We start from the raw sequence: 12,013 nt of genomic DNA, 5'->3' as shown, positions 1-12,013 counted from the left end.
CGTGAAATACGCATCAGAAATGCAGAAATACGCAGTAAAATAAAATCAAAGCGTATCAAATACGCAACGAACATTACAGATACGCTACAAAAACAAAAATTTGTGTGTATAATCAAAATATTGTGAAGTAACCCTGCGTATTCGTTTAGCAAATCAGTAACTTATTTTGCAATTATAAACGGCATTCTGTCAACCTTGATAACTCCACGATGACACTTACATCATGATCATTTGCCATCACACTTTCTTGTGGAAGTATCGTGGTATTCTTGAGTCCTATAAAGCTCTCGAACCCAGATGACACCAGTTTGCAGGGACTAGATGAATAGTGTTTTTAAACATTTAACTTAAATACATGTACCCACATGTGTAAAAACTAGTGGGTAACAGAAATTTGAATACCAAGATAGAATTACCGATACCCAATGATTTTAAAATGCATGGGTAAAATACCCACACAGCGTTAGAAATTGGCACTAGTCCTGTAGTCCTTACCAAACTGCCCAATAGTAAAGGTATCCTAAGGACGAGTAGAAATTGGCCCATTTTAAGGGTTTTGCTATATGTTATCATTATAAGGACTAGTGGACAAAAACTGTTAGTTTCTAACCCTGCCACAACACCAAAAGCTTATCTGGAGCTCTGTATGTCACACTGATTAAGACTTTCCGAACTCAGTCTCGAAGTTACAGTTGAAACAATGATAGCCTTTCTACAACAAGCACAAGGCATTACACCTACAGTGTATACTATACTGTAATGTACATGACAAGCTGTTGCTCTATCTATCGCCCGACAACCCCCATTTAAATGTCCCCAGGACTGGTAAATATGAGGCAAACCCCTGACATGTGATTCAGGACATATTCGCCATGCCCATTATACACCACGCTGCTGGTAGATAAGCACGTATTCAGTGTTGTACAAAGCAAATATTTGCATTGCCGCAGCATAAATCCCTGCTCTGAGACAGATATCGACAGATATCGTGACAGACCTACAAAGAATAGCACGCTTTATACACATCAGTACTAGTAGCAGAGTAACTGTTAAACAGGATCAGGGCTGACTAGTACTAAATCTGGCCCTTACCATGCTTACTAGCTATCATTTATCACCACATCATGACAGAGGTAGTCAAGCTAGTCAAGGGAACTGTCTGTGTGAATGTAGTTGTATAATTGCTTATAACAAACCTGGACATATGTTTACTGAAGAGAGGACGTTCTTTCACAGCTCTTCAAAGAGACAGGCTTTAACCACATAGCCTCTATGACGGCTATGCAGCAAGAAGATTAACTAAACATTTGCAATATAGTGAGTGAGTGAGTGATTAGGTTTTAAGCAACTTTTTGCAATATTCCAGCAATATCACGGCAGGGGACACCAGAAATTGGCTTCACACATTGTACCCATGTCGGGAATCGAACCCGGGTCTTCGGCGTGACAAGCAAACGTTTTAACTACTGGGCTATCCTACCGCCCCATTTGCAAAAGACACCACTGGCTGAAACATTCGAAACGAGTAAGATCTTAGTTGAGATTAAGATATGATTTTACGCCGCTTTTAGCAATATTCCAGCAATATCACGGCAGGCGACACCAGAAATGGGCTTCACCCATTCTACCTATGTCGGGAATTGAACCCAGGTCCATTAAACAACAAACAAACAAACAAACAAACAAACGATACAAATTAAGCATTGTATTTATCACCCAAACTCCTCAGAATCTGTAAATCACAAGCTAAACCAAGTGATAAACTACTGTTATGTGTATATGTTATAGGGTAATTATCAACAGTAGTGAATGATTAAACTGCTGTTAAAAAATATCCAGGGGGAGGGGGAGAACATCAGTGTCTTCAGCGTGACGCGTGACAAGCAAACGCTTTAACCACTAGGCTGCAGGGTTAGAAATTGGCACTAGTCCTATAGTCCTTGCCAAACTGCCCAATAGTAAAGGTATCCTAAAGACTAGTAGAATTTTGACATTTTTAAAGGTTTTGCTATATGCTATCATTATACATGTTATAAGGACTAGTGGACTGAAACTGTTAGTTTCTACCGCTGTTAAGTCTGGCTACAACACCAGTTCTGATCAAAGCAGAGCAACAGGCTCCATCTGTTTCAGGAACTGTATCAGGAGCTGTATCAGGAGCTGTTTCAGGAGCTGTATCAGGAGCTGTATCAGCACATCACATGATCTACACCTTGTGGCTATGCATCCTCACATTGTTTCACAAGCCTCCCAGGCAGGGGCTGCACAGCCTGTGAAGAGGCCTTGATGAATTGGTCACAGGCCAATGACTCTCAAAACAATGTCAGGAATTCTGGCTAATGTTTCAGAGAGTATGGTTCAGTACATTCAAACAATTGTATAAAGGAATATTATGTTAAAGAGAGATACTCTGACACTAGTATCTCGTTCTTTAGAATCTGTGCAGGTGTATTGGAGTAACAAATGTCTCCCACCCCCAGGGGTACATGCTCCACCCCCTCAGGAGTAAACTCCAGCCAAGGGTTTCCATTTGTTAATTTTCTTGGACATCGACTGATTGTCATTAAAATGCCCTAAAGATATTTTTCAAATTAGGTTATGATATAGAACTCTCAAACAAGGCTACTGGGATGCATCTGCATCCCCCCTCCCCCCTCCCCACAAAACCACTGAGATAGATGTACACCCCACCACCAAGTACAAGCCCCACCCCAACAACACGCCATACACCCAAGTACAAGCCCAACCCCAATTACACGCCATACACCCAAGTACAAGCCCCACCACCTAGTACACCCCCTACACCCAATCACATACACCCCCACCTCCAAGTACAAGCCCCACCACCAAGTACAAGCCCCATCTCCAAGTACACCCCCTACCCCCAATCACATACACCCCCACCTCCAAGTACAAGCCCCACCACCAAGTACACCCCCTACCTCCAAGTACAAGCCCTACCCCCAAGTACAAGCCCTACCCCCAAGTACAAGCCCTACCCCCAAGTACAAGCCCCATCCCCAAGTACAAGTACAAGCCCTACCTCCAAGTACAAGCCCCACCCCCAAGTACAAGTACAAGCCCTATCACCAAGTACAAGCCCTACCTCCAAGTACAAGTACAAGCCCTACCTCCAAGTACAAGTACAAGCCCTACCTCCAAGTACAAGCCCTACCCCCAAGTACAAGTACAAGCCCTACCTCCAAGTACAAGCCCTACCTCCAAGTACAAGCCCCACCACCAAGTACAAGCCCCACCACCAAGTACACCCCCTACCTCCAAGTACAAGCCCTACCCCCAAGTACAAGCCCTACCCCCAAGTACAAGCCCCACCACCAAGTACAAGCCCCACCACCAAGTACACCCCCTACCTCCAAGTACAAGCCCTACCCCCAAGTACAAGCCCTACCCCCAAGTACAAGCCCTACCCCCAAGTACAAGCCCCATCCCCAAGTACAAGTACAAGCCCTACCTCCAAGTACAAGCCCCACCCCCAAGTACAAGTACAAGCCCTATCACCAAGTACAAGCCCTACCTCCAAGTACAAGTACAAGCCCTACCTCCAAGTACAAGCCCTACCCCCAAGTACAAGTACAAGCCCTACCTCCAAGTACAAGCCCCACCTCCAAGTACAAGCCCCACCACCAAGTACAAGCCCTACCTCCAAGTACAAGCCCCAACACCAAGTACAAGCCCCACCACCAAGTACAAGCCCCACCACCAAGTACAAGCCCCACCACCAAGTACATTCTTCCAGGGGTATTGTACGATTTACCGGCAGTCTACCAGGCTGTGACAGCATGCAGGGAAACACCAGACTATGGTCCACTTTTGTTAATAAATAGCACCTCGCAGCACCCACTTGAGCCTGACAAGAGGTCAGGCTGTTCCTGCGATGTAGGGAAGTGGCGGAAGTCGGTAGCTACACATTACAAGGTGCAACCATCACCCACATACGGACCTCAGTCAACATGGACGTCACAGCATGGACGTCACAGCATGAGCTGTTATTAACTGAACATCAGCGCTAAAACGGTCTACACTCAGACCCCACCTGACTTGTCCCTGACTACTGGGCACTTGTCATCCTGCCTGTCATGTCCACCCTCAACACCCCACCTTGTCATTCTGTCCTTGTCCACCTCAATACCCCATCTTTATAACACCCAGCAATACCCCACCTTTATAACACCCACCCTCAATACCCCACTTTTAAAACACCCATCCTCAATACCCCATCTTTATAACACCCAGCCTCAACACCCCACCTACAAAACACCCACCCTCAATAACCCAACTTTATAACCCCCACCCTCTATACCCCACCTTTATAACACCCACCCTCAATACCCTACTTTTATAACACCCATCCTCAATACCCCATCTTTATAACACCCACCCTCAATACCCCAGCTTCATAACACCCACCCTCAATAACCCAACTTTATAACACCCACCTTCAATACCCCAGCTTCATAACACCCACCCTCAATACCCCAGCTTCATAACACCCACCCTCTATACCCCACTTTTATAACACCCACCCTCTATACCCCAACTTCATAACACCCACCCTCTATACCCCACCTTTATAACACCATCCCTCTATACCCCAACTTCATAACACCCACCCTCTATACCCCACTTTTATAACACCCACCCTCTATACCCCAACTTCATAACACCCACCCTCTATACCCCACCTTTATAACACCCACCCTCTATACCCCAACTTCATAACACCCACCCTCAATACCCCAGCTTCATAACACCCACCCTCAACACCTCACCTTTATAACACCCACCCTCAGTACCCTACCATGGAATCATATCCACCAGGTTGAATATTATTGTTTCTATAACATTTAAACCCTGAACTGGTGATAACCTCTGTGACCTCTGTTACATGCCGATATCCTTGTAGATTCTGTACAGCCACCAGGTCATTGTGTCATACGCTGGTAGAGTCGACATGTGTATGTGTCAGTACACACCTTATACAAATTTCAAAGACGATTTTACAAACAATTCAATAAGCACTGCCACCAATGAACGCACTTTAACACATACAATGATACAGCAAAACAATCAATCTTTGAACATTGATGTTGGTCTAAGAACTAAAACTCTCCACATGAATTCGCATGCCAAGTAGGGCTGTGTATTGACCTGGATGCAATATATTGTCATACTTTAACCAACATTGTGATACGTATTTACATTTTCAGGGGTTGATCAGAGTTATACCCTGTATTAATGTCAGAGACCATCAGGCTCCAGCACGAGACATCTACGTTATACTTTCGTTATAGAGAGCTCTGCGAACGGGCCGTCTCAGTGAGGAGATTGATAGTCGCGATGTGTACACGCTAATTGATGAAAAGATCATCAGAGGCAAGTTGTATCAGAAAGATACTATTTTCCATCTCCATATCGAAAAGGAACACATAAATATACTTATTAATATTTGCCCCAATATAGTGCTAGATTTAATAACATATCGCAATATGTATTACTGAAGATTTGCACCATGAAAAAACGTTGTAATACCGCACACCCTTAATGCCAACTGACAAGTATTTGCAAATAATTATTACCCACGATATATTAGGAGTGAGTGGGTGAGTTAGTTGGGTTTAACGCCGCTTTTAACAGTATTCCAGTTATATCACGGCGTGTCAGCTTAATGTGGGAGGAAAGCCCGAAGTGATGCAGGTCTAAGACGTTAACAACTTCGGTGAAACCCACGAGCAGGGGTATGGTGCTGACAAACCTAGAAACATAATTGGGGCGAATCGGGATTCGAACCCACAATCATAGGTTTCTGGCGTGCCCAATGGACGCAACTCTGCACAGCGAATCGCGGCCACCAGTGCCCCCACGATATATTAGGAAAAACAGTTGCATAATCATGACAATGTCAGCTTATGGTCATACTTATTACCGTATTTGTTGTAATATGCGCCCCCAGCGCTCTTAAAATTAGAAATAGGGGGCTCTTATTAGAATATAATTTGGCAAAAAAAACAGAGTTGAAAGATCGTAAATTTTGTGGTTTATGCTGACAGCCTGAAATGATACAAAAGAAAAGTCTGTGCGTATTATACAGTATTTCCAGAATTTAATTGCCCGTAATTAAGGGTGCATATAACACACGAGTTTGTATTCTACACAAATAAAAAAGTCTTGTGTACATTGATCAATCGGAAGGGTTGCCAATTGGGATTGTTCACCAGCCAAAATATAAGCAAATATCGCCGTGGGCGCTTATTGGAGCAGGGGCGCTTATTACATCGAACACGGTAACAGAAACATTGCGAAGCCCTTATGTAAACTTATTCGGGCGTTTAAGAAAGAGTTAATTGAGCAGGTAGACATTTCATGAATACTAAAATTAGTCCCTGGCCAAATCTGCATATTATCAGATCGTGAGGTGAGTGGTTCACTGTGCTGATAACACAATCCCTAGGTGAGGTGCGAACCGTGAGTCACCATGTCCTAGTCCATGACATGCAGAACGTTGCCACTCTGATTACCTGTAGCTTGTGTTGTTGGACACACTGTATGTTCATTAATATCAATTTAGGATACAGTCCATGCACCCAACGCCACCATATCACAATTGGTCATGAGTAGGAACAAGTCATCATTCTGGCTGTTGTATAATGTGTGGTATATGCCATGTTGTATAATGTGTGATATATGCTGTGTTGTATAATGTGTGGTATATGCCATGTTGTATAATTTGTGGTATATGCTGTGTTGTATGCTGTGTTGTATATGCTGTGTTGTGTATGCCATGTTGTAAAGTGTGGGTTGTATGCCATGTTGTATATTGTGTGGTATATGCCATGTTGTATAATGTGTGGTATATGCCATGTATATTGTAAAGTATATGCCATGTTGTAAAATGTGTGGTATATGCTGTGTTGTGTATGCCATGTTGTATATTGTGTGGGTTGTATGCCATGTTGTATATTGTGTGATGTATGCCATGTTGTATATTGTGTGATGTATACCATGTTGTATATTGTGTGATGTATGCCATGTTGTATATTGTGTGATGCATGCCATGTTGTATATTGTGTGATGTATGCCATGTTGTATATTGTCTGATGTATGCCATGTTGTATATTGTGTGATGTATGCCATGTTGTATATTGTGTGATGTATGCCATGTTGTATATTGTGTGATGTATGCCATGTTGTATATTGTGTGATGTATACCATGTTGTATATTGTGTGATGTATACCATGTTGTATATTGTCTGATGTATGCCATGTTGTATATTGTGTGATGTATGCCATGTTGTATATTGTGTGATGTATGCCATGTTGTATATTGTGTGATGTATGCCATGTTGTATATTGTCTGATATATGCTATGTTGTATATTGTGTGATGTATACCATGTTGTATATTGTCTGATATTTGCTATGTTGTATATTGTGTGATGTATGCCATGTTGTATATTGTGTGATGTATGCCATGTTGTATATTGTGTGATGTATGCCATGTTGTATATTGTCTGATGTATGCCATGTTGTATATTGTGTGATGTATGCCATGTTGTATATTGTGTGATGTATACCATGTTGTATATTGTCTGATAAATGCCATGTTGTATATTGTGTGATGTATGCCATGTTGTATATTGTCTGATGTATGCCATGTTGTATATTGTGTGATGTATGCCATGTTGTATATTGTCTGATAAATGCCATGTTGTATATTGTGTGATGTATACCATGTTGTATATTGTGTGATGTATACCATGTTGTATATTGTGTGATGTATACCATGTTGTATATTGTGTGATGTATGCCATGTTGTATATTGTGTGATGTATACCATGTTGTATATTGTCTGATAAATGCTATGTTGTATATTGTGTGATGTATGCCATGTTGTATATTGTGTGATGTATACCATGTTGTATATTGTCTGATAAATGCTATGTTGTATATTGTGTGATGTATACCATGTTGTATATTGTGTGATGTATACCATGTTGTATATTGTCTGATAAATGCTATGTTGTATATTGTGTGATGTATACCATGTTGTAAATTGTTTGATATATGCCATGTTGTATATTGTGTGATGTATGCCATGTTGTATATTGTGTGATGTATGCCATGTTGTATATTGTGTGATGTATACCATGTTGTATATTGTCTGATAAATGCTATGTTGTATATTGTGTGATGTATACCATGTTGTAAATTGTTTGATATATGCCATGTTGTATATTGTGTGATGTATGCCATGTTGTATATTGTGTGATGTATGCCATGTTGTATATTGTGTGACGTATGCCATGTTGTATATTGTGTGATGTATGCCATGTTGTATATTGTTTGATATATGCCTTGTTGTATATTGTTTGATATATGCCATGTTGTATATTGTTTGATATATGCCATGTTGTATATTGTGTGATGTATGCCATGTTGTATATTGTGTGATGTATGCCATGTTGTATATTGTGTGATGTATGCCATGTTGTATATTGTTTGATATATGCCATGTTGTATATTGTGTGATGCATGCCATGTTGTATAATGTGTGATGTATATGCCACAGTGTATAATGTGTGGTATATGTTTTATCTTGTGTGACAAGTGCCATGGCCATAACAATGAGTGAGTATGGCTTTACGCCGCTTTTAAAGATATGCCAGCAATATCACGGCGGAGGACACCAGAAATGGGCTTCACACATTGTACCCGGGTCTTCGGTGTGACGAGCGAACGCTTTAACCATAAGGCTACCCGACCACCCCATGACAATGACCCTTTCGCTTCTATGCTTCATTACTTACACTGCTAATGGTAAAAGTGGTCCGCTCTAATAAGCGCCCACAGCGATATTTGCTGATACATTGGTTAGTGAACGATCCCAATTACCACCCCTTCCGATTGATCAATGTACACAAGACTTATTTATTTGCGTATAATACACACTCGTGTGTTAAATGCACCCTTAATTATGGCCAATTAAATTCTGGAAAAATATATCTGTTGTACATAAACATTTCAGGCTGTCACTATAAACCACAAAATTTATCTTTCAAATTATTACATCGAATACTGTATTCGGGTAATATAGTAGAGTGTCCTATCAAAACTTGATAAAATCAAGACAATATCCCAATACCATTCACAAAATCTCTCTCACAAAATCCTTGCAATATTTTTGTCTGAAATATTACATGACATTATCAATTATCAGTCAGCTCATTTTGTCAAATTCTTATTTGGAGTTGTATGGCAAAGCCCAAGGTACAGCAGAATTTCATAGTTAGGGGATAGTCATAGATTTCATTATGCAAGTCTCTTTCTGAACACCTGTGGCTGGATATAGAGCAATTGGGTCACACCGACCCCCAACTGTCTTAGTGACTAGTGAAGCATCACATTTCACTATTTTTGGACTGGAAAGGTGACAAATCCACCTGTGATTATTCAAGTGTGACAGCAAGGTGAGAAACAGAGAACGCAGTTAACTGATACCAGACCATTAGACCACAGTAATCATGGTAAATTACATCGTTAGATGTGGTAGAGGCCCACAAGCTCTCAAAAACTTGAGCTTGTGACAATATAACATCTGCCATTCATGCTTATTTTTGTGCACTGGTCAAAAACAGAATGTTATATCAGTTACCAGTGTTTTACCTTGATTTACAAAATGGGGTCCGGGGGAACGCAATAATTAATTTTAAGAGTCCTTGCAGACAATATGAGGGTCCTGTAAAGTAATGAAATGGTGTAGTGTGCTATATGTTTTAATAATTACTTTAATGCCTGGGATGAATCAATGATCATGTGGACAGTGGTCATGATTGATGGATGAAATAACAGACACCCATAACTGCTCTTGATGCGCTGTAGGTACAATGAATATAATTGTTCGTCCCAAACGGACGTAGGATATATTATTTTTTGCATCTGTTCTCTATATTTGAGTGTAATAACCCTGAGTTACCATGGTTACGATGATTTTTAAAAAATTAAGGCGGGTTCTTGGGTTTATGAGGTTTGCTGCTACACCGTTTGAATCTAGTGGCCCTCCAAATTTTAAACTTTTAACATCTGGATTATTACAAGGATCTAATCTGATGTCATTCATCATGTTCCTACACCGAATAAGCATTAAATAATGAATAAAGAAAGCTGTGTTTTGTGTATGGTTGACATCTGAAACAGTCTGTGCGGGATACAAGGCCATGGTATTTTTACAGACTTCAACAAAATGAGTAGACTAATCACCTGCTATGTTTTAGTAGTAAGTGAGTTTGGTTTTACGCCGCTTTTAGCAATATTCCAGCAATATCACGGCGGGGGACACCAGAAATGAGCTTCACACAATGTACCCATGTCGGGAATCGAACCTGGGTCTTTGGCATGACAAGCAAACGCTTTAACCACTAGGCTACCCGACCGCCCCACACAGACACCTGTTTGAGTGTGTATATGGGTCAAAGTTCACTGTATGGAGATGAGGTTCTGTGGAACAATTTGCCACTCTCTGAGACTCTCTACTTCCCTGGACACTTTCAGGAACATACTTTCAGAAAATACTTATTACTACTATAATCAAATTGCAATAGCTTTGTTTGTATATTTATATATCTGTCTATTTCGGTTCTTTGTATACATACCATGCATACAGTTTTTAAAAGTGGAGTATAAATACACGTATTACTAATAACCTGTACTTCGTTGATCCAGATGACTTTCATAGGACAAAATGTCATCTTCATGTTGCTAATTGTGACGTATCTTGTTTATGTTAGTGCTAGGACTGAGACGGGTAACTGGGTCGAATGGGTACTGAGAAGACCTGGGTAGACGCAGGACTACCTGACTCGTGGGTCGTCACGTGATATATAATGTATAATGACAAAACTATATGGTTACACACTAAATCACTAATGTTCGCATTCCTTTCTGACGATGCACCCATTCCTTCTGACTTTTATATGTTTGCATAAAGATAAAACTTCAGTGTATGCATGACCAGATCGGTTTATAATGTATCTAAATACATTTTGACAGGAGTACGGACAAACTATTCCCAAACGGACATTTTGTACCTATCTCTTGCGACCTACAGCGGGCATCCGGGTAGGGTCGGGTAATAGGGGGTGTGGGTACACGGGTAGTAGATTTAGACTCGTCCCAGCTCTAGTCCCTGCACATCACAACACTGACGTTAGTGTCAACATGTCGTAACTTCATCATCGAAAACCTCAAAACATGTAAACATGATGATTAAGACTGCGAACAAACAACCACATCAATTTAAAACAGTGATCCTTTCAAATCAATTACGTACGTCGCTAGGTAGATATAGTATTCTGTCCCAAATATAATCCCACTTCCATCCTTAATTTTGTCGCCACCTTTGAATCTCTCCTCAGTGAAGTCACTTACCTGAAGGTCCAAACAACTGGACGGTACTGCATATAAACACGACGAGAAAACTCCTCATTGTAGCGGCCTCTAGCTGCTAGGGACTTGGTTTGAAAGACAAGGTGATAGACAAGTTCCTTAGGAACCCCTTGGTAAATTCCTCGCTGGTTTAGTTAAATATCCACATCAGTGAGACGATTTTTCAAGGGTCTATCTACAATCAAGAACGATCCGATAGCCTTCAACCATTGAGCACGCATGCGCACTACTTTCGATGATGACGTCACGTACGTGATCTTCCGGGTTAAATATAGTTCATAAACATCGCCCGTGATAAACTGCTATATCAAGTCGACACACCTTAACTTTGAGAGCAATAGTCCTAAAGTTAAAAGGTTCGTATCGGCGTTTGTTGACAACCCGGCAGATGGTTATTACAAAGGGAAACTGGTTTCAATGGTTAGAAATTAGTGCAATTTAGGGGCACAAACAAGTTAAATGGTTCTTCAATCACCAACAATATATATATATATATATGGCTGTAGGGGGTGGCATATATGTATATATAGGATCCCTGTTAATATAATATTAAA

At 40.9% G+C, this 12,013-nt stretch overlaps 1 protein-coding gene across 1 annotated transcript in view; it reads right to left on the bottom strand.

Moving 5' to 3' along the window:
* Positions 1-11,691, bottom strand: part of LOC124117150 (disintegrin and metalloproteinase domain-containing protein 10-like) — a 67,092-nt gene extending 55,401 nt beyond the window's left edge. Inside the window, exon 1 of the mRNA XM_048395300.1 lies at positions 11,442-11,691. Coding sequence (XP_048251257.1) covers positions 11,442-11,499 — 58 coding nt within the window. The 5' untranslated portion in view covers positions 11,500-11,691. The remainder of the gene's footprint in view (positions 1-11,441) is intronic.
* Between the last annotated feature and the right edge of the window lie 322 nt (positions 11,692-12,013).

The sequence above is a fragment of the Haliotis rufescens genome, unplaced genomic scaffold (genome assembly GCF_023055435.1).
Source record: "Haliotis rufescens isolate VD_foot unplaced genomic scaffold, xgHalRufe1.0.p SCAF_14, whole genome shotgun sequence".
Classification (NCBI taxonomy): Eukaryota; Metazoa; Mollusca; class Gastropoda; order Lepetellida; family Haliotidae; genus Haliotis; species Haliotis rufescens.
This window is presented reverse-complemented; position numbering and strand designations above follow the sequence as displayed.